General features: G+C 47.3%; 1 protein-coding gene across 3 annotated transcripts in view; it reads left to right on the top strand.

The window, feature by feature from the left end:
• Positions 1-24,502, top strand: part of emid1 (EMI domain containing 1) — a 531,354-nt gene that overhangs the window by 334,744 nt on the left and 172,108 nt on the right. For all 3 annotated transcript variants that reach the window (XM_072491083.1, XM_072491261.1, XM_072491172.1), the window contains exons 5-6: positions 18,584-18,645; positions 23,591-23,735. In XM_072491083.1, coding sequence (XP_072347184.1) covers positions 18,584-18,645; positions 23,591-23,735 — 207 coding nt within the window. The remainder of the gene's footprint in view (positions 1-18,583; positions 18,646-23,590; positions 23,736-24,502) is intronic.

Raw genomic sequence — 24,502 nt, 5'->3', positions numbered from 1 at the left:
GAAATGAAATAAACCTCCGAAGAACCCTGCAACAAGCAGTTACCTACGCCCAAACCGAGTCCGATTCCGACTTCCCGCAGATCAGTGACACAGAGGACCCGAGGGAGCCTTTTCGAGTCGCTGTTATAACAAAGAACAGGCTGTCGCTGAATCAAAACCACCAGCCGCTGTTGGTGCACAGCATTGATCCAGACGACGAGTGGTGTGCCACCCTGGCGGTCAACCAGAATTCGCCGCCCACCTCAGAGACTTGACTTATGAGTTTTACGATGTTGGACTCTTTGATCTGTTCTGTTATCTTGTTTCATCGTTCCAGTAGTTTTGTATATAATGTTCATTTCGTTGTTGGTGTGACACCCTATTTCTCTGCACCAGGCACCTTCCCGTGTAAATGATTAGCCTCATGTACATAGTCATGTAAATAACACGCACACACATAGTCAGGCACATTCACTACATGATATTTATTGTCACGCAGGCACATATTCTTTATATAAAAGGGGGGATGTCATAATATACACCAGTATATTATGGTGCAGACACACACACACACACTGATGGACATGCAGTGGGACCAATCAGCATACACAACACCGCAGCCAATCACCAGTGAGAGCACACGTACTATAAAGACAGGGGACAGGAGAGTTCCCGCTCATTCTAGTAGCAGCCAGCTCGGAGCACAGAGCTCACAGCCTGCAACACAGACTTTCACCATGTGCTGAGTGCATCACCTGGTTGGGAATAGGCAATGGTCACCATTTAAAGCTGGTATTGCATTTACCCACAGTTCAAGTATGTTAATATAGTTAACCTTATAATAAAATGGTGTTGCACCACTTCCAGTGTTGGTGAACTGTTTGTGATCCAGAACACCCAACACATCAGGACCCTATTCCTAAATCTCCAGTGTCAACTACAGGAAAGAGCAGTATAAGGATACAAATTGGGCACAGCTTTGATGGCCTACGATTGAATATCTTGATTGGCACTCAATGTCACAACTCAATGTGAGGAATGACTATTCTCAATGAGATTCTGGGTCCCACCTGTTCCTGTAAAGACACATACAGCTTAAGTCCGATCTTTTAAGAGGCAACTTGGCTCAGTGCTTGCACCTTTTTCCCTGAGCTATTTCAAGCTTCCCTGTACTGCACTAGTGAGAGACTGCTGCACTGTTAGAGGTGCTGGCCAGAATTCTCCGGCCGGTCCGATTCACTTTCCCGTTGGCAGCGCATCTACATAGGGGCTGGTTTAGCACAGGGCTAAAGAGCTGGCTTTTAAAGCAGGCCAGCAGCATGGTTCAATTCCCGTACCAGCCTCCCTGAACAGGCGCCGGAATATGGCGACTAGGGGCTTTTCACAGTACCTTTCGAAGCCTACTTGTGACAATAAGCGATTTTCATTTCATTTTTTCATTCATTTCCCAGCGGCATGGGGTGGCTTCTGTGAGAGAATCGCATTGACAAGCCGAAGGAGAATAGAATCCTGCCGCCATGGTATAACTGAGAAACACGCGGCTGAGGGAGCAGAGAATCCAGCCCGCTATTTTTCAGATACAACATTAATTGAGTCCATGTCTGTGGGTTCATGTGAATGTAAAAATAAAATCCCTTGGTGCTATTCAAAAATGAACAGGGGAGTTTTCCCTGGCCAGCAGTGATTCATAAGCAAGACAAATTAGCTAGTCATTTGTCTCCCTTGTATGTGCGCTCTTGCCCTGTGCACATTGACTGTTAGGCTTGCTTGCAAAATAATAGAGACTGCATTTCTTCGTAATGTAGGAGGAGGAGTGGGCCATTTGGCCCTTCTGAGCCTGCTCCCCCATTCAATATGGCTATTTCTGACCTGGCAATTGTCTCAGCTCCACTTTCCTGTCCGCATCCCCCCATAACTCTCGAGTCCCTGGTCCCCAACTTTGTTTGATTCAATTTAAAGACCGAGCCTCCACTACTTTCAGCGGAAGAAAACTCCACAGACTAACAACCCGCTGAGAAAATACATTTTCCTCCTCACTTTCTTAAAAGGGAGACCTCTCGGGCGGGATTCTCCGCAATCGGCGCGATGTCCGCCGGCCGGCGCCAAAAACGGCGCGAATCAGTCCGGCATCGCGCCGCCCCAAAGGTGGGGAATTCTCCGCATCTTGAGGGGCCGAGCCCTCACCTTGAGGGGCTAGGCCCGTGCCGGACTGATTTCTGCCCCGCCAGCTGGCTGGAAAGGCCTTTGGTGCCCCGCCAGCTGGTGCGGAAATGACTTTGCCATGCGGCGCATGCGCGGGAGTGTCAGCGGCTGCGCATGCGCAGTGGAGGGGGTCTCTTCCGCCTCCGCCATAGTGGAGACCATGGCGAAGGCGGAAGGAAAAGAGTGCCCCCACGGCACAGGCCCGCCCGTGGATCGTTGGGCCCCGATCGCGGGCCAGGCCACCGTGGGGGCACCCCCCAGGGCCAGATCGCCCCGCGCCCCCCCCAGAACCCCGGAGCCCGCCCGCGCTGCCTTGTCCCGCCGGTAAGAGAGGTGGTTTGATTCTCGCCGGCGGGACAGGCATTCCAGCAGCGGGACTTCGGCCCATCACAGGCCGGAGAATCGCCGGGGGGGGGGGGGGGGGGGGGCCGCCAGCCAGCGCGGCGCGATTCCCATCCCCGCCGAATATCCGGTGCCGGAGAATTCGGCAATCGGAGGGGGCGGGATTCACGCCAGCCCCCGGCGATTCTCCGACCCGGTGGGGGGTCGGAGTATCCCGCCCCAGATTCTTAATCCGTGCCCCCCTAGTTTTACTCTTCCCCCATATGAGGAAATGTACCCCGGGTATCCACTCTATCAATCCTCTAGGGATCATATATGTTTCAATAAGATCATCTATCATTCTTTTAAATTGCAATGCATACAGGCCCAACTAGTTAACCTTTCTAGGTGGTATGGTGGCACATTGGTTAGTACTGTTGCCTCATAGTGCCAGGGACACGGGGCGTCATTCTCCGCCGGCGGGAGTCTCCGTTTTGCCGGCGCTCGGGGGTTTCCCGACGGTGTGGGGGTGCCCCACAATGGGAAACCCCATTGACCGGCCGGTGTTACGGAGACTCCCGCCGGCCGGTCGGGGCAGAAATGTGGCGGGGCGGGTAGGAGAATTTCGCCCACGGTTTCAATTCCAGCCTTAGGTGACTGTCTGTCTGGAGTTTGCACGTGTCTGCGTGGGTTTCTTCCAATAATCCAAAATGTGCAGGTTGGGTGGATTGGCCATGCTAATACGCCCGTTAGTGTTCAAAGATGTAAAGGTTAGGTAGGGTTACAGAGATAGGATGAAGGTGTGAGCTTAGGTAGGAAGCTCTTTCAGCTGGTTGGTGCAAACTCAATGGGCTGAATGACTCCTTCGGCACTGTAGGGCCTCTATGGATTAGGATCATAGAATCGTAGAATTTACAGTGCAGATAAGGGGCGCGATTCTCCGAGCCCCGCGCCGGACTGGAGAATCGGCGCAACCGTGCCACAACGCCCCGATGCCGGCGCGCAATTCTCCGAGGTGCGGAGAATCGACGCCATTTGAACGCGCCGCTGGCCGTGGGCCGCCGATTCTCCGGCCCGGATGGGCCGAACGGCCACGCGGAAAAAGCAGAGTCCTGCCGGTGCCGTTCACCCCTGGTCACTGCCGGCGGGAACTCTGCGCGAAGGGCCGGGGGGGCGGCCTGTGAGGCGGGGAAAAGCGCTCCTTCACCGGGGGAGGGGGGGGGGGCCCTCTGATGGGGTCTGGCCCGCGATCGGGGCCCACCAATCGGCGGGCCGGCCTCTGCCCCCCCCCCCCTCCCCCCGGGCCTACTTTGTTGCGCGGCCAACCCCTGAACCCCCACGCCATGTTACGTAGGGGCCGGCGCGCTGAAGAAGTCCCCTGCGTATGCGTGGGTTGGCGTGGCCCAACTACGCATTCGCGGGTAGGTGCAGTGCCCACTTGGCACCGGGAAGGGAGGCTGGAGCAGCGTGAACCGCTCCAGCGCCGTGCTGGCCCCCTGTGGGGGACAGAATCGGTCGTCTCTGCGCCCGTTTCGCGGCATCGTGAAACGCGACGGCGTTCACGACAACGTGAACACTTCATCTCCATTTTGGAGAATCGCCCCCAAGATCAACTTCATCTCAGGCAGAAATCGACTGAACCTTCTCTGCACTGCTTTCTCTGTAATGCAGTTATATATTTTATCTAATAAGGAGACCAAAACTACACAGTATTCCAGATGTGCTCTTACCAAGGCCTTGTATGACTACAGTAAAAATTCCTTATTTTATACTCCATTCCTCTTGCTGTACCTGCATACTAATTTTATTTAATTCATGTACCAGGACACCTGTACCACCGAGTTCTGCAATCTTTCTCCAATAAAACAGTATACCGCTTTTCTACTCTTTCTCCCAAAGTGGACAAGTTCACATTTACCCATGTTATACTCCATCTGATGGTTGGAGGGAGGCAGGAAAATTGAGCGGGCGTACCCACGATGTATTCCTACTGCGAGGAAGTTGGAAGTGAGAACGGCCCGATACGGGAATCCTGCCCACAAGACGGCAATCAAGCTCTTGTCGGGTTTGCTTGAGTCATATGTTTGGGAGGGAGGCAGTTGGTGATGGGTTGGGGGGGGGGGGGAGTGGGGGGTGTATTGAGGCACTCTGTGCCTGATAGAGTAACCTAGCATTGAGAAGGGGAGGTCGGGGCAAGCAGCCCCTCTACCCTTGCCCCCAGTTCCCATAGCCTTCCCCCTCCGGTGACCCACCTTCCACCTCATGATCCCCACTCCACCCCGTACCCCAATGTCCAGGGATCCTGTGGCAATGCTTGGGCTGTGCCTTGAAGCATTATTGGCAGCAGCCACCGATCGCGATGCCACTGTTGGGCAATGGAGAGCCTCAGATTGGCTGGAAGTTCTTGGGAGGAGGGGAGCAAGTTTCTGTCCGCAGCCCTTCCCCCGCCCCTCCACCAGAATCCTAAATCCTGTGGAATGCCTGACAATTACCTGTTATGTGCCTGTAGGCACTTGAGTAGTATTGCACCTCACCCACAGGAGCTACATCGAGACTTCCACCAGTTCTCCAGCCAGTGAGAAGAGAAGCTCCGTCGATGGCACACAATCCCAGCCATGCAGTTCATGGGCCAGTTTGACCTCATTTGATGATGCAGTGGTGGAACGGTTACAGCTACCTTTGGTTACCGACGAGAAAACATTCCAGTTTTTTTTTTGAAAGCGCATCTGTGTAGGGTGTTGAGTGAAGTTAGGATTGGAAACAGTTTTGCTGGCTATAGAATTGAATAGGCTGTCAACGCTCCCCTACTTGCATGTAAAGAGCAACCACTTGGGGGATTAACAAAAGGGATCTCGCAGCCCATACATTCCAGCAAGAAGTCGATGTTTTCAGAACAGGGGATAAAACTGAGAGAAATGGAAAAACACATTGCACCTTGGTCTGAAAGATACGTAGTGAACCACACGCACTGTAGGGCAAGGTGAAGACGAGAACTGTAGCTGGCCAGAGGAAAGCAGTGAAATATCTTTTGCCAGTTTAGACTGGCAAGTTTCCACGTGTATCTGATTCAGTACCAGCGTGAGTCCTGCCTCAGAGAGGGGATCTCATTAATGCCTCCTTTGATTCAGAACTCGGAAACAAGATTTACATTGACAGATCGAGGTCAAAACCCCAAGCTGAATACAAGCCCTGCCACCAATAACAGGCTGAAAGTAAGTTTTCCATTGCTGTCCATGGAGATCTTGAGCAAATGCCGTGTTTGTTTGTGTTTGGTAGAGAAAATAAGAGAGGTAAGGAATTTGCGGTTCTGAAAACTCCATGGAATAATATAATGTGCAGTGTTTTATTATGCATACGGGCTACGGCGGTACAAATTCTCATCCCGGTTTTGGGCTAAAGCACCTGATCTGAGCAAAGTGAGATAATACTTCTCACTGTACCTTGGCATACGTTTTGTTTTATAAATTTAGAGTACCCAATTCATTATTTCCAATTAAGGGACAATTTAGCGTGGCCAATCCACCTACCCTGCACATCTTTGGGTTGTGGAGGCGAAACCCACGCAAACACGGGTAGAATGTGCAAACTCCACACGGACAGTGACCCAGAGCCGGGATCAAACCTGGGACCTCAGCGCCGTGAGGCTGCAGGGCTAACCCACTGCGCCACCGTGCTGCCCTCCAGATCAACAGTTAGACCCTAAGGACACGGTAGCACGGTGGGCAGCACGGTAGCATGGTGGTTAGCACAATTGCTTCACAGCTCCAGGGTCCCAGGATCGATTCCCGGCTTGGGTCACTGTCTGTGCGGAGTCTGCACGTTCTCCCGTGTGTGCGTGGGTTTCCTCCGGGTGCTCCGGTTTCCTCCCACAGTCCAAAGATGTGCAGGTCAGGTGGATTAGAATCATAGAATCATAGAAGTTTACAGCATGGAAACAGGCCCTTCGGCCCAACCAGTCCATGCCGCCCAGTTTTTACCATTAAGCTAGTCCCAGTTGCCCGCACTTGGCCCATAACCCTCTATACCCATCTTACACATGTAACTATCTAAATGCTTTTTAAAAGACACAATTGTACCCGCCTCTACTACTACCTCTGGCAGCCCATTCCAGCCACTCACTACCCTCTGAGTGAAGAAATTGCCCTTCTGGGCCCTTCTGAATCTCTCCCCTCTCACCTTAAACCTATGCCCTCTAGTTTTAGACTCCCCTACCTTTGGGAAAAGATGTTGACTATCTACCTTATCTATGCCCCTCATTATTTTATAGACCTCTATAAGATCACCCCTAAGCCTCCTACGCTCCAGGGAAAAAAGTCCCAGTCTATCCAGCCTCTCCTTATAACTCAAACCATCAAGTCCCGGCAACATCCTAGTAAATCTTTTCTGCATTCTTTCTAGTTTAATAATATCCTTTCTATAATAGGGTGACCAGAACTGCATACAGTATTCCAAGTGTGGCCGTACCAATGTCTTGTACAACTTCAACAAGACGTCCCAACTCCTGTATTCAATGTTCTGACCAATGAAACCAAGCATGCCGAATGCCTTCTTCACCACCCTGTCCACCTGCGACTCCACCTTCAAGGAGCTATGAACCTGTACTCCTAGATCTCTTTGTTCTATAACTCTCCCCAACGCCATACCATTAACTGAGTAGGTCCTGGCCTATTCGATCTGCCAAAATGCATCACCTCACATTTATCTAAATTAAACTCCATCTGCCATTCGTAGGCCCACTGGCCTAATTGATCAAGATCCCGTTGCAATCCTAGATAACCTTCTTCACTATCCACTGTGCCACCAATCTTGGTGTCATCTGCAAACTTACTAACCATGCCTCCTAAATTCTCATCCAAATCATTAATATAAATCACAAATAACAGTGGACCCAGCACCGATCCCTGAGGCACACCACTGGTCACAGGCCTCCAGTTTGAAAAACAACCCTCTACAACCACCCTCTGCCTTCTGTCGTCCAGCCAATTTTGAATCCAATTGGCAACCTCACCCTGGATCCCGTGAGCTTTAACCTTCTGTAACAACCTACCATGCGGTACCTTGTCAAAGGCTTTGCTAAAGTCCATGTAGACAACGTCTACTGCACTGCCCTCATCTACCTTCTTGGTCACTCCCTCAAAAAACTCAATCAAATTTGTGAGACATGATTTTCCACGCACAAAGCCATGCTGACTGCCCCGAATTAGTCCTTGCCTCTCTAAATGCTTGTAGATCCTGTCTCTCAGAATACCTTCTAGCAACTTACCTACTACAGACGTTAGGCTCACCGGTCTGTAGTTCCCAGGCTTTTCCCTGCTGCCCTTCTTAAACAAGGGCACAACATTCGCCACTCTCCAATCTTCAGGCACCTCACCTGTGGCTGCCGATGATTCAAATATCTCGGTTAGGGGACCCGCAATTTCCTCCCTAGCCTCCCACAACATCCTGGGATACATTTCATCAGGTCCCGGGGATTTATCTACCTTGATGCGCTTTAAGACTTCCAGCACCTCCTCCTCTGTAATATGCACACTTCTCAAGACATCACTATTTATTTCCCTTAGTTTCCTAACATCCATGCCTTTCTCCACCGTGAATACCGATGAGAAATATTCATTCAGGATCTCACCCAACTCTTGTGGCTCTGCACATAGATGTCCTTGTTGATCCTTAAGAGGCCCTACTCTGTCCCTAGTTACTCTTTTCCCCTTTATGTATCTGTAGAATCTCTTTGGATTCTCCCTTGCATTATTTGCCAAAGCAATTTCATGTCCCCTTTTTGCCCTCCTGATTTCCCTCTTAACTCTATTTCGACAATCTCTATACTCTTCAAGGGATCCACTTGATCCCAGTTGCTTATGTACGTCATATGCCTCCTTCTTCTTTTTGACCAGAGTCTCAATATCTCGAGTCATCCAGGGTTCCCTTCTTCTACCAGCCTTGCCCTTCACTCTAAAGGGAATGTGCTTACCCTGCACCCTGGTTAACACATTTTTAAAAGCCTCCCATTTACCAGCCGTCCCTTTGCCTGCCAATAGTCTCCCCCAATCTACCTCTGCAAGTTCCTGTCTGATACCATCAAAATTGGCCTTGCCCCAATTAAGAATTTTAACTCTTGGGCCAGACCTATCATTCTCCATAGCTATCTTAAAACTAATGGAATTATGGTCACTTGTCCCAAAGTGATCCCTCACTAGCACTTCTGTCACTTGCCCTCCCTTATTTCCCAAGACGAGGTCAAGTTTTGCCCCCTCTCTAGTCGGTCCATCCACATACTGAATGAGAAATTCCTCCTGAATACACTCAACAAATTTCCCTCCATCCAAGCCCCTAATGCTATGGCTGTCCCAGTCAATGTTGGGAAAGTTAAAGTCCCCTACTACTACCACCCTATTATTCTTGCAGCTATCTGTAATCTCCTTACATATTTGCTCCTCAATTTCCCGCTGACTATTTGGGGGTCTGTAGTACAGCCCTACCAAGGTGATCTCTCCCTTCTTATTTTTCAGTTCCACCCATATAGACTCAGTGGGCGAACCCTCGGATATATCCCCTCTAAGTACTGCCGTGATGTTCTCCCTAATCAAAAACGCCACTCCCCCTCCTCTCTTACCTCCTGTTCTATCCTTTCTATAGCATCTGTACCCCGGAACATTGAGCTGCCAGTCCTGCCCCTCCCTTAGCCATGTTTCAGTCATAGCTATAATATCCCAGTCCCATGTGCCCGTCCATGCCCTGAGTTCATCCGCTTTGCCCGTCAGGCCCCTTGCATTGAAATAAATGCAGTTTAATGTAGACCTTCCTTGCTCTCTGCCCTGCTTTCTCTGGTCATGCTTTACACACTCTCCCTTCCTGCCTTTTGTTTCTGTCCCCACTGACTTCCTACATCGGTTCCCATCCCCCTGGCACATTAGTTTAAACTCTCCCCAACTGCACTAGCAAACACCCCCCCGAGAACATTGGTTCTGGTCCCACCCAGATGCAGACCGTCCGATTTGTACAGGTCCCACCTCCCCCAGAACCGGTCCCAATGTCCCAGGAATTTGAAACCCTCCCTCTTGCACCATCTCTCAAGCCACGTATTCATCCTAGCTATCCTGTCATTCCTACTCTGACTATCACGTGGCACTGGTAGCAATCCTGAGATTACTACCTTTGAGGTCCTACTTTTTAGTTTAACACTTAACTCCCTAAATTTAGCTTGTAGGACCTCATCCCGTTTTTTACCTATATCGTTGGTGCCTATATGCACCACGACAGCTGGCTGTTCACCCTCCCCCTCCAGAATGCCCTGCAGCCGCTCCGAGACATCCTTGACCCTTGCACCAGGGAGGCAACATACCAACCTGGATTCTCGTTTGCGTCCGCAGAAACACCTGTCTATTCCCCTTACAATTGAATCCCCTATCACTATAGCTCTGCCACTCTTTTTCCCGCCCTTCTGTGCAGCAGAGCCAGCCACGGTGCCATGAACCTGGCTGCTGCCACCTTCCCCTGGTGAGCCATCTCCCCCAACAGTTTCCAAAACGGTAAATCTGTTTTGGAGGGAGATGACCGCAGGGGATCCCTGCACTGCCTTCCTACTCTTCCTCTGTCTGTTGGTCACCCTTTCCCTATCTGCCTCAGTAATTTTAATCTGCGGTGTGACCAACTCACTGAATGTGCTATCCACAACTTCCTCAGCATCGCGGATGCTCCAAAGTGAGTCCATCCGCAGCTCCAGAGCCGTCAAGCGGTCTAACAGGAGCTGCAGTTGGACACACTTCTTGCAGATGAAGGAGTCAGGGACACCAGAAGGGTCCCTGACTTGCCACATCTCACAAGAGGAGCATGACACGGGTCTGAGCTCTCCTGCCATGACTTAAACCTGAAGTTAAATTTGAACTACACTACACAGCTAAGAGAAAGTCAAAGAGAGAGAAATCACTTACCAGTTACAAGCCAATCACTTACCTGCTGGCTGTGATGTAATTGCTCCAGAGACTCCCTCACAGCTCTGCTTCTCTGCACCTCCTTCAGGTGAGCACCAAATTCCCTTAACTAGTTAATTAATTTACTTAATTAATTTGATTTTTTTATTTTTTTTGTCACTCCCCTCTTACCCGAACTCAGCCTTACCCAAACTCAGATACACTCTGTTTGCCTCCAGCACTCTGTTTCTATAGGCACTTCAGCCACACCCTTTGTATCCTTCCTGATTTACAGTCAGCCAATAGGCCTGCTCCCGAAACTGATCTCTCTCCCGAACAGCTGACCTGCAAGGTAAGGAAGTGGTTAATCAGTACTTACCTCACCCACGGCGCGACCTTTTATACTGTCCCCTCTGCCTCGCAGCTCCCGCGCTTTTTGAAACTCCCGCGCTGTTTCCAAGGTCCCTGCTCCCTCTCTCTCCCGAACAGCTGACCTGCAAGGTAAGGAAGTGGTTAATTGGCCGTGCTAAATTGCCCTTAAGTGTACAAAATTGCCCTTAGTGTTGGGTGGGGTAACTGGGTTATGGGGATAGGGTGGAGGTGTGGGCCTGAGTAGGGTGCTCTTTCAAAGAGCTGGTGCAGCTGGTGCAGACTCGATGGGCCGAATGGCCTCCTTCTGTAAATTCTATGATTCTATGACATATCCAACCCCCTTTCCACCCTCTGATCAATGTTCCCTTTAAGCTGCATGATTATGCAACAATTCTTGTGCAGGCCAAACAAGACCAACTTAAAAGGGCGCACGCATTTAAACAAATTGCCTGCACACTACTAAAAAATTAGAGGGTGCATCGCCCATGGTTGAATAACCTACTGGACCTCACTGTCCCGACTTACTCAAACAAGAGGACAATTTAAGCATCGTTCTAGTGGGTTGCCAGCACGTAAAGAATAACTGCCTTATGGCGAAAAAGGGAGAATAGAGTTCTTAAAAATCAGTAAATATTTCCATCGCACTTTGAAATCAATGATATCTCCAATAGTTTTCTAACCAGTAAATAAGTAAATATTCAAAAGAGATGGGAAAAAACTCTTGTGAAATTTCCCTATGGAGAAATGTCCTCAGATTTCAGGATAAGCCTGGAGGGATGAATTGTGAAATCGCAGAAGCACAACAATTGGAAAAGATAGAATATTTCGAAGCAGTGGAATAACATTGGAACACCAAGTGCTCATGATGTGTGCAGCACTGTAAGCATCTATTTCAGAAAGCAGGGATCAAATGCACTCACTGGAATAATATCAGGTAGCGGCCCCGGAAGAATCTCACTTCACTGATTTTTCAGTTCTGTCGAGAATAACTGAACTTGAATTTACCAATCTTTTGCGATTAGGGCAGAGCTGTTCTTTCAAATGATGCCAGACTGAATGAGCCATAGAATCCCTACAGTGCAGAAGGAGGCCATTCTGCCCATCGAGTCTGCACTGAACCTCCAAAAAAGCACTTTACCTAGGCTCTTTCTCCCACCCTATCCCCGTAACCTCGCACATTGATCATGGATAATCCACCTAATAGCACGTCTTTGGACTGCGGGAAGAAACCGGAGTACCCGAAGAAAACCCACGCAGACACGGGGAGATCGTGCAAACTCCGCACAGACAGTGACCCAAGTCCAGAATCGAGCTTGCGTCCCTGATGCTGTGAGGCATCGGTGCTAACCACTGTGTCACCGTTCCACCCACTGGTACATAACTGTGTCTTGACCAGATACGATCTCGGTTCTTTTAGCTTCTCAATTGCACAGCTCTGGTCAGATCAGTCATGCTCTCATCGAATGGCAGAGCTGACTCAATACCTCTGCTCCTACATCTTGTGGTCTCTGATTCATACACTCTCTCCCCTTCCAAGAATTGGAAGGTCTTGAACCCTGTGACTGTGTTTAACCATTTGCTTGGTATGCTTCTTCCAAACTCTATCATGGACTTTCACCATGATGTTTGGTAGAAAGGAAGTTGGGTCTTTAGCTTGCGTCCCATTATAAACTCACACAGGGCAAACTCACTACATAATGGTGACCAGCAATAACTACGCAGAGCAAGCGCAAAATTGTCTTTCTTCTTCAAGAGGGTTTTGACTGTACACAATCCTGGTTCAGCTTCTCCATTAGATTTTGGTATTCCAAGTTTTCAAGTCCGGGTCCCCAGATCATTACTCTGGGCCTCTGGATTACTCGTCCAGCGACAATACCACTAGGCCACTGCCTCCCCAATTGAGCAATGTATTGGCCATAGTCTGATATTTATCCTCTACATACTCCATTGTAGCATCGTATCGCATGAGTCAAAGTCGGAATCACCCAATTCTGGATGGAATCTTTGCAATCTCCTTTGTTTCAACAACATTACTAATGGCTTGTGATTGGTATCAATACTGAAGTGCAAACCTGGTACATAATCATAAAATTTCACACATGCCCAAGTCACTATTTGGTAACAGCACAATTAATGACCTAGATGTATAGTAAGAAAGTCTTATTTTGCCATCATTTAGGACCTGGAATAGCACTGCACCCAGTCCCATTGCCGCTGCATCAGCTGCAACAATCGTGGAACGTTCTGGGTCACAGTGGGATAAGTGATGGGTGAAGTGACTCCTTACTGCAGCGTTGCCTCAGTCTCACTCCTGACTCTTCTCAGAGGTTGATGTGGAACCTTCCTTTGTCTGAATAGACAAAAGGGTTCAGCATCTATCTTGAGTGATGCACAGTCCTCGGTTTACTCAAGTCTGTAAAATGTGTGGGAAATTCCCTTCCTAAATTAATATTGTGCGTTTTTGTGTTTACCTCACCAACCTGTGAGGTTAACACAAAACTGTCGTGTGAGGAGAGATTGATTAGGTTGGGATTGTTCTCGCTGGAGTTCAGAAGAATGAGGGGGGATCTCATAGAGATTTACTAGACAGGGTGGGTGCAGGGAAGATGTTCCCGATGGTGGGTGTGTCCAGAACCAGGGGTCACAGCCTGAGGATTCAGGGCAAACCATTTCGGACAGAGATGAGGAGACATTTCTTCACCCAAAGAGTGGTGAGCCTGTGGAATTCATTACCACAGGAAGTAGTTGATGCTAAAACATTGAATATATTCAAAAGGGGGCTGGATGTAGCACTTGGGGCGAATGGGATCAAAGGCTATGGGGAGAAAGCAGGATTAGGATATTGAGTTGGATGATCAGCCATGGTGGCGGAGAATCCCGGCCAAAGTTCCTGGAATGGCAGACAATTTTAAAATGACCTAACCTGCTACAGGCATGGCACTGTACAATTTGGGCATAGCATTCTTCACAGCTGTGGACCTCCTACTGCCACAGTGGGGATATCGGAGAATGGTGGTTGGCGCCTTTGTTGGGCATTTCTCTGGTTGCTCCCTTGCTATACTTTTGACTTTACAACCCACAAATTGAATGACTTCATTGAGCTGTTCTTAGTGAAATTTCCCTCCCATCTCTGACAAAAGCCATATACTACCTCTGCTCTTCGGCCTGTACAGCTTTAATTTAATAATCTTTATTGTCACAAGTAGGCTTACATTAACACTGCAATGAAGTTACTGTGAAAATCCCCCAGTCGCCACACTCCGCCGCCTTTTCGGTACACAGAGGGAGAATTCAGAATGTCCAATTCACCGAACAGCGGGGGCTGGATTCTCCGCACACTTGCGCCAAAATCGTGGCCAGAGCGGGGGCGGAGAATCCACGTTCCCACAAGAAATCGGGACCTTCGCCGATTCTGCAGGTCCCGAAAAATGGTGTTCTCGGGAGTACACCGCGCTGCCTGGGTACATTGCCAGAGGTCCGCTCCACCATCCTCCGCCCCCGACCGGCTGAAGTCCCGACGGCGTAGAACTATTGTGCTCCAGCCGGTCGGGATACTCGCGTGGCGGCTGTGGACTTAGGAATCCAGTGGCCCCAACCGACCCATCAATGGGCATACTCCAACGTAACCAGTGCCATCTTGTTTACTGGGATGAGTGTGTTTAGGGAGTGGAGTGCTAATATGCAGCTGCAGGTTGTCAGCCTCCTGAGTGCCAATCCTGACCCCGGTGAATCCGACACCATTTTACATTGGGATCCCTCATGTTCCACGTGGCGCTGGTGCCAGCCCATTAACAATTGAAGATTCGCTCTGGTACTGGCGCTAATTTTGCTGTCGTAGTCCACCGATTCTGTCCCGGCAGCAACACTTAGGGCTGGATTCTTCCGCCCCGCCCACTGCAAGAACGCATTAGGCAAGACGCGGACAATGGAGAAGTCCATTGACCTTGGGCCGGATTCTCTTGTCGCCGGGCGGACGCGGACGTATAATCCCGCCCTTAGTCTGTGAAACAGAGAATCCTGCCCTGAGACTCTCATTCATGTGAATCTGTTATTAGTAACATAAATCAGGAACTGTGTGCATCTGAGGAATGATCTTGCATTACAAGGCAGGCTAATGGTGAGTCCGTCACTGGATTTCTAGCACATGATATTTTTCCACTACTTTAGAAAGGATTTAGGTGCGTTAAAAAGGGATCAAAAAAATTGCTGGGGATGATCTGAGGCATTTGAAACTTGAGGCTCGAACATCTAAATGCATAATGCATGGGGAACATGATTCGGGTCTTTAAAATCATGAAAGCTATAGACAGGGATAGAGCAGGAAAAGTAGCTAACTTCAACACTGAACGTCGGGCTAGAGAACATGTATGCAAATTGTAGGAGCCCATCTCCCCAAAGGCTAGTGGACGTGTGGAGCAAATTTGCAGAGAAAGTAGTTAATTCTGGGTAAACTGACATCTTTAAGCTGGGAGACGGAGCAGAACATGTTGTGTTGAGTAGTTGAGCTGGGGGATGAAATATTAATCGTACTGCATGGTCTGTTTCAAAGGAAGAAGGGCAGGCAACTCTTAAATTACTCTTAACATTAGACATCAGCAAGTGGTTTGAAAGGAAAGTTCATGGTCACATAACCTTGGGATGGGACTAATAGGCTGAATAGCTATTTCCTCTCTCTGGGTTTTTTGTATGTTCTCACCATATTGTAATCCCCATTGATTTTTCTTTCAAATTTTAGGTTTCGGGGATGGTTTAGCACAGTCGGCTAAACAGTTGGCTTGTAATGCAGAACAAGGCCAGCAATGCGGGTTCAATTCCCATACCTGCCTCCCCGAACAGGTGCCGGAATGTGGGGATAGGGGCTTTTCATAGTAACTTCATTGAAGCCTACTTGTGACAATAAGTGATTTTTCAGACAGAGAGTGGTGGGTCTGTGGAATTCATTGCCACAGAGGGCGGTGGAGGCCGGGATGTTGAGTGTCTTTAAGACAGAAGTTGATAAATTCTTGATTTCTCGAGGAATTAAGGGCTATGGAGAGAGAGCGGGTAAATGGAGTTGAAATCAGCCATGATTGAATGGTGGAGTGGACACGATGGGCCGAATGGCCTTACTTCCGCTCCTATGTCTTATGGTTTTATGGTCTAAATTGGCCTTTGGGATTAGGATGATGCAGGCAAGGACGTGTTTATTGCCCATCTGGTTTGGCGAGACGTAAGAGTCAGCCCATGTGATGTGAGGCTGAAGTCTGGTATCAACCAAACGAGGCAGGGGTGACAGCTTCCTTTATCTGAAGATTATTAAGTGAACCATGTTTGGTTCTTCATAACAATGTGGCAGTTTACATGGTAATTTACTCTGTTCGTTCCTCATAAATGACCAGATGAATTATTGGTGTAATGTTAACAAGGAACGGTGCTGTGTGGAGTTTGCACATTCTCCCCGTGTCTGCGTGGGTTTCACCCCCACAACCCAAAGACGTGCCGGGTAGGTGGATTGGCCCCGCTAAATTGGAAAAAATGAATTGGGAACTCTAAATTTATTTTTAAAAAACAAGAAACGGTGACCCAGCATCTCGACTTCATCACGTTTCTCCATCTCCAGCCAAGGGGAAGATGCCTAGGTGTAACCTGCGGGAAGGGATGTGTTGAAGTAAAGATTAATGGAACCAAATTTATTTATAGCGAACTCTAAGACAGGAAATAATTCATTATCTGACTGCATGCATAACTTAATAAAATAATATTCCTGTAATTGAGTTGACAGTAAATTGTAAGTTTGCAGTAAATCTTAAATATTTTATTCCACAAGGACAAAAAGAATGAAAATCAAAGGAACGTTATGCCTCCAGTCAAAGTGCTTAATCGCTGTGCAGTGACTTAATCTCCTCACTCTTACTTTTTCTCTGATTCATTGCGGGAAATAGTGTGCTCTTTAAATCAGTGACTGGACTGCAACTGAAATCAAACTTGTTTCTGTCGGAGGGGAATGTTGCTGCAAATGGTTTGCTTGTTTGCATGATGAGGGGTAAGATTTTGCAATCAGGTCCTAGTTCAGGAGCCTGATTAAAGAGCCCATCTTGCTATGAAATGAAATGAAATGAAAATCGCTTATTGTCACAAGTAGGCTTCAAATGAAGTTACTGTGAAAAGCCCCTAGTCGCCACATTCCGCCGTCTGTTCGGGGAGGCTGTTACGGGAATCGAACCATGCTGCTGGCCTGCCTTGGTCTGCTTTCAAAGCCAGCGATTTAGCCCTGTGCTAAACAGCCCCTGTTATGTGTGCATAACAGGTACTATAAGAGCATTCCGTTCAACTTTTGTGTTTAGGAATCATGAAGCAATTAATATGGAACTTAAGTTCTTTGTTTCTTAACTGGAGCAGTGAACTTTGGGAGAACACTAAATGTCCCCAATGGCTCACTTGGTTAGCAGACTTCACGGAATCGAACTGAAGTAATGCAGAGCAGGCATAACATTGGCCTGGATTTTGCCAGAGCAAGGACAGTGATTGCCGTCAGTTCCACCACCAATTCTACCGCAAAATACAGGCCAGTGTTATTTCGGACAACAACTTCTAGAAGTCTGTACAGTGCAGTTAAATGCGTAGATCCAGAGATAGCTGTCAATGATTCTACAGTCCCGGAACAGGGTGCGCCATTGAAGTCATCCCAGATTGGCAATCAAGTAGAAACCACTGAGCTGATGGAAACTAGAGCAAAAGCAAAATACTGTGGATGCTGGAAACCTGAAATAAAAACAGGGTCTGAAGAAAGAAAGATGCTTAAACTGAAATATTAACTCTCTCTCTCCACAGATTCTACTGGAACTTCTGAGTATTTCCAGCATTTTCTGTTTTTATTTCTGATAGAAACTAGCTCTTCTACTCCCCCCCCCCCCCCCCCCCCCCCCCCCCCCCATGCAGCATGTTTTGCGGGCAGCAGAGGCAACCCGCCATTGGCTGGTGGCAGATCCTCCATCATCTGAGAACCCCCTAGTGGGGGGGGTTCTCAGCGGGACCAGAGGATCGCATCAGCGGGAACAGCTGGAAAATCCCTCCCACAGTCTTATTGTAAAAACCCTTGATAGCTCACACCTTGTTGAATGAGGTATAATTACGTTTATGATGGATCACCACAGTTCTTTATTATTGCTCAACAATCTTACTGCATCTGGAAAGCTAATTAGATATTTGTGGAATGTCAACTGTCTCACTTGCAACAGAAATATTCACAATTTCTATTTTAACCACTTGTCACATGGCACAGTCATATATTTTACTCTCTGCAAATATTTCAATTAAAAGTGAAAAATTCAGTGGTTTTGCTCCGCAGTTTAATGTCTGTGAGAATACTTCAACACGGTTGGCTGTTTACCGTGTTTGATGACATCACTGTTGCTGGTTGCCTGGAGATCCCCTGGTCTTGATTCAAACTTGTGCACAGCTTTCTTCGAGGTCAGTGGCGAGTGCCTACGCTTCATTGCTAACTGCAAAATCTGGATCATGATTTGACCCCCCGGTGTGTGTTACAAAAAATACTCACAACCTTCTGTAATTTGTGCCTTGTTCTCCACAATGATCATTCATCACAAAAAAAATCCAAAACTTCGCTAGAGTTGCTGTTTCGAGGTGGGGGGTTTAAAATGTAATTCAAATCAAGTTAAAGAGTAACTCGAAGTGTTATTCATTGCTACGTAGCAAAGCACGGCTTATATTGATTTTTCACAGAATAATCCACTTCCTATGTTTGTTTGTTTCGGCATTGAAAAAATCCTTCAAATTGTGATTGAAAAGCTTTTCTCTTGCAGATTGTTTGAACTGCACTAAAATTTCCCAGCTGACAGACCGCTTGGGGACACTGGAGGCTAAGGTATGTTTATTCATAGATTCATAGAATTTACAGTGCAGAAGGAAGCCATTCAGCCCATCAAGTCTGCACCAGCTCTTTGAAAGAGCACCCCACTTAAGCCCACACCTCCACCCTATCCCTGTAACCCCACCTAACCTAAGGGCAATTTAGCATGACCAATCCACCTAACCCTGCACATCTTTGGACTGTGGGAGGAAACCGGAGCGCCCGGAGGAAACCCACGCACACACGGGGAGAACGTGCAGACTCCACACAGACAGTGACCCAAGCCGGGAATCGAACCTGGGACCCTGGAGCTGTGGAGCAACTGTGCTAACCACTATGCTACCGTGCTGCCCCAAAAATATTAAATTATTGAATTCCAAGATGTTTTGATTTATAGAAACAGGTCATTCAAACCAAGTAGTCTGCACTTGTACACCTTTCCATCTTCCTCATCTGGGCTCTTCAACATATCTTTCCATTTGCTTTTCATTTGCCTACCCCGTCGAGTTTGCTTTGAAAGCATCGAAGCTACTTGCCTCAACCACTTTCTGGAGGAGGGAGTTCTACCCTCTGAGGGAACAAATTCCTCTTCATTTCACTATTGAGCTCATTAGAACGATCTTGTACTTACAGCCATTGGGGCGGGATTTCACAAGGGATCACGAAACCTGGCTAAAAATTCGATCGTCAGCCCGCCCACCCGAAACCCAGCTGCCCCCACAGTGATTTTACTCAGGCAGGGAGCCGCCTTAATTGTTTTAGAGCGAGTGGAAGACCCACCCCCTCTCCCAAAAGGAGGGAGTATTCTCCCCCTTCCTGCCCAACATTACCTGTGCATGAAAGGCCTGGTCTACCTATTTGCCCCTCCCCCTCCCTTGCTGTGCATAAATTAAATATTAAGTGGCCATTCATTGGCTCTCAATAGGCCTAAGGGCGGGTAAGCAAAGTATTGTATACACCCCTGTATGCATCAATGGTGCAGAGGTAGGGATAGTTCCGAGATGTGCACATCACTAACTATCTGTCCTGGTCCACCCACAACAACGCTACAACTAAGAAAGTACAACAATGTCTATACTTCCTCTGGAAACTAAGGAATTTCAGCAAGTCCACATTGACTCTTACCAATGTTTACAGATACATCACAGAAAGCATCCTATCTGGCTGCATCACAGCTTGGTATGGCAACTGCTCGGCCCAAGACCGTAAGAAGCTACAGAGTCATGAATCTGTCTCCCATCCATTGACTCTGTCTATATCTCCCGCTGCCTTGGGAAAGCAGGCAGCATAATCAAAAACCCCTCCCATCCGAGATATTCTTTCTTCCAACCTCTTCCATCGGCAAGAGATATAAAAGTATGAGAACATGCACCAACAGCTTCAAAAATACCTTCCCTGCTGTTAGCAGACTCCTGAATGACCCTCTTATGGACTGACCTGATCTTTCCACGCATCTTCTCTACTGAGCAGCATTGCACTCCGTGTGCTTCACCCTATGTCTATGTATTTACATTGTGTATTTATCGTATGTCCTATGTTTTGCATGTATGGAACGATCTGACTTGAGTGTACACAGAACAATACTTTTCACTGTACCTCAGTACATGTGACAATAAATCTAATCTAAGATGCCTGACACCTTCCCTGCTCATCGTAATGTAGGGGGTAGGAGGGCCATCCACTTTATTTTACAAGCTGCCCTGTCTCCAAGTATAGCAGTGGGGGAACATAAAATACAGCCCATAGTTTTCAATTCACCCACATGCGGGAACATTCTGTTTACAGCTACCCTGGCGAATCCCTTCGTGATTTTAAAGACCTCTATCAAATCACTTCCAATTCTTCCCTTTTCAATGGAAAAAGGCCCAATCTGTTCAATCTTTCCCCATAGCTGGAACCTTTCAGTTGGTATAATCCTTGTAAATCTTTTTTGCAAGTTTACCAGTGCTTGTATGCATTCTTAAAATATAATATAGAGATGAGTACTGTGTTCAGTATCCTAAATGCAGCCTGACCATAATCCTAGAAACGTTTAACAGAACAACCTTTGAATATATACCCACTAGAAATAAATCCCAATGATTTGTCACCATTTTTAATTGCTGTTTTATTTCTTCATTTTTCTCATGGGATATGGATATTCTGCTGCTCATTCCTAAAGGTTGCCGAGGTGACAGGGGAAGCTGTTTTTGATGATTATAATCTGTTCTAACCGAGTTTAAACTCTGTAAACAGGGAGGAGAATTCTAGATCCCAATCAACAATTTTTGCAAAACAATTAAATAACTTGAGGGATTAGCGTAACATGTAAATTGTGTGCAAATTGTTTGTGATAAGCCAGTAAGCCATACTGAAGGTACTAAACAAAGTGATACGGTTATGGAATTTCTTCTGAAAATCTATGAAGTAGAAGAATGTAGGAACAGATCCGTTTTGTGTACTATCCTGCTTCTTTCACATGGTAATGGTCTGGGAGACTTCACACAGGTAATTTTGAAACTTGCTTAAGAGAAGCCTGGGGTAATATTTTGCATTAATTGCTTAATTTTTTAACTGCAGAGAATGCAGGCGATAACTCCCATACTGGTTGAGGGCAAATCAATTAATTCATAGAACATAGAACATACAGTGCAGAAGGAGGCCATTCGACCCATCGAGTCTGCACCGACCCACTTAAGCCCTCACTTCCCCCCTTTCCCCGTAACCCAATAACCCCTCCTAACCTTTTTGGTCACTAAGGGCAATTTATCATGGCCAATCCACCTAACCTGCACGTCTTTGGACTGTGGGGGGAAACCGGAGCACCTGGAGGAAACCCACGCCGACACGGGGAAAGCGTGCAGACTCCGCACAGACAGTGACCCAGCAGGGAATCGAACCTGGGACCCTGGTGCTGTGAAGCCACAGTGCTATCCACTTGGGCTACCGTGCTGCCCCAATTAATGTAGGCACAATGGCCTTTCCGATATCAAGAATCATCAAGGATGTAGGCAAATTTCCCAGTCTGTCCTCAGGGACTCCTTATAGTGTGTTGGGGCTTGGCGGGTGTTCAGGGGTCAGATCGGGAGTTTAAGAGATCAGGGCACCATTTACAAATGGCTTTCCGAACTCTCGCTGCACGGAGGAGTTACAACAAGCGGAGCTCCTCAGTGCAGAATACGGGGACTCCTCAGTGCAGAATACAAGGCTAAGTGTAGCCTCGGCGGGGAGTTCCCCATTGAGGCCCCCGATCTGACCGGATGGACGTCAGATAGCGAGGTGCTTCTCAGCGCTCTGAGCACTGGGAAACAAGCAGCTAATAGTGCGGATGACAGGACTCTGTCCCCATTCGGGCAGATTGCTCCTTATGTTTCAGTATTTCATAGAATCGCTGGAGCACAGAAGGAGGCCATTCAACTCGTTGAGTCTGCACCAACCCTATTGTTCACCCTTGATCTGCAAAGGACAGTTTGGTCAAGTTCAGTCCAGGTTGACATCTAATCACTGTTTGACTCAAATCTAATGATAGATTGTATGTTTGATCATTAGTTTCTTGATGCCTCTTGTCTTATTTTAGCACCTATATCTTGAAAGAATCTACACGGTGACTGGATTTTACAGCCCCTCTTGCTTGGCAGGATCTCATTGTGCTGCCAAAGTGAATGGCAATTTAAATGGCCTACGGCATCTACTGAGGGGGGGGGCAGCGAGACATGCCATGGCGAGGCCCAAAGAAGTCTTCATTACTTTATAGAATGTTATATTCTTTCGTTGAGGCTAGGTCAAATAATCCACTTTCCTGTAAGTTATTCCATAATATCAAAAGCTCTAGTCCCACAAAGACGGGGCCTCACTTCTCTTGGGTTAGGGGAAGATGAGATCCACCTTTACCCTGGCTTTATGATTCAGATAATATGTGAGGGCAAGAATAATCTCAGCTGTGGTGTCCCAACAGTGGCCAGAGACGTTATCCTATTAAACACCAATGGAGCTCAACATACGAAGAATAAGTATTTGTTTCGGGTGTTGGTAAGCTGCCCTTGCGAGACATGTTGATGCTTGACGCCTGACCAGATAGATGAAAGACACTTCTGTGAATTGTAAAGCTCAAGGCGTCTGAATTAGTGGGCGCAGGGCGAGAAAAACAAATTCTCACAGGCAGTTCAAAGATGGAATTCTCTACCATGCATAATTTATTAATGCAGAGTCCATAAATTATTTTGAAAGCATTTGTACAATTGCTTGAAAGAGATGAATGTTCAGAAACATATCGGAAATGAGGGTGAAAGTGGGATCAGACTAGAACGTTCATGTGGAGTAAAATGCTAGTCCAAACATGCTGAGCTTTTACTATGCTTCATCTTGGGATGGTAGGCTAATTTTTTTATTTCACAATTTTAACCCATGAATGCCAACAGTAAGAAATTCAAACCCCGTTCGGAGTGTGCCTATTTTTGTTCCTAAATCAAAAGATTTTAAACATTTTAATTCATTTACGGGATGTGGGTGTCGCTGGTCAGACCAGCATTTATCGCCCATCCCTAGTTGCCATTCAGAAGGTGGTGGTGAGTTGCTTTCTTGAACCGCGGCAGTCCTGGAGGTATAGGTACACCCACTGAGCTGTTACGGAGAGAGTTCCAGGATATTGCCCCAGCGACAGTGAAGGAACGACAATTTTGTTCCAGGTCAGGGTAGTGAGTGACTTGGAGGGGAACCTCCAGGTGGTGGGATTCCCAGGTATCTGCTGCTCTTGTCCTTCTAGATGGTAGTGGTCGTGGGTTTGGAAGATGCTGTCAAAGGAATCTTGGCGAGTTACTGCAGTGCATCTTGTAGATGGTATTTGTTAAAAATAAATGGTCTATGTATATGTTTACTACAAGCCCTTACATTTATTTCCATTCTGGTTCCCTTTTCAAGTTCTTCTAATGGTGGAATTTTGCAACTAGTATTTGTAAACACTGTGCTTGTGCTTGTACTACAGGTGGCTTTATTGGCAGCTGCAGAGCCGGTCAGCTCTCTGTTGACAAACCGTGGACACCTTACACTTAAAGGAGCAGCTGAAGATACGGTTAAACTCCGAGGCGCCCCAGCTGTACGAGGCTTGCCTGGAGCTCGGGGACCAAAAGGTCAGTAATACAAAAACATATCCATATTTTCTTTTATAAAGAAAACAATGTAGATCTTGTGGACTTAATCCCCCACATGTTTCATTCAGATTAACAGTTTTCAAGGCAGTAATTTATTGGACAACCCTCTCTCGGTCATACATTGCACAACCCAATTAAGTGAGAGTACAAGCAATAATCTTTGGTTTATGACATAACCCCCATGAGGACCACGGGGAAACCATCATTGATCTCCCCGTGTGACTCGTGGAGTACGAGCTTGTAAAGTACTAATATAAAAGCCGGTCCACAACAGGGCCGAGACAGACCAATCCTCCCAGCAAGGATTGTACTGGGAGCGAGATGCTGTTTTATGCAGAACGCTGTCCATAGTTAAAATAAATGAATGTTCAATTTTTGCCGGCTTCCTCAAGTTACTAAAGTATATGAATATAAATTTTTACTTTAGCTAACAGTAGATTATATAGCAATGAAATGCTTGAGCTGCATTTCTGATGACCAGCTTATTTTAAAACGTCCAGTTGATGGACAATCGTTGGGGTACTCGCCATTCTACGCTATTGTTATTTCTTCCCCCTGTTCATATTGCTCTTTGAAAATCAGGGTGTCATACTGTTGTCAGGCTGGCTGTGCAGCTTCAGAAAGAATGTCCCAGTCATGGATAAGGGTGCAGAAGAGATTCACCAAGATGATACCAAGGAAGTGATGCTCTACTTATGTGGAGAGACAAAAGAAACTAAAATCTTTTCAAGGGCCAAAGGGAATTT

This window comes from Scyliorhinus torazame, chromosome 1 (assembly GCF_047496885.1).
Source record: "Scyliorhinus torazame isolate Kashiwa2021f chromosome 1, sScyTor2.1, whole genome shotgun sequence".
Lineage (NCBI taxonomy): Eukaryota > Metazoa > Chordata > Chondrichthyes > Carcharhiniformes > Scyliorhinidae > Scyliorhinus > Scyliorhinus torazame.
This window is presented reverse-complemented; position numbering and strand designations above follow the sequence as displayed.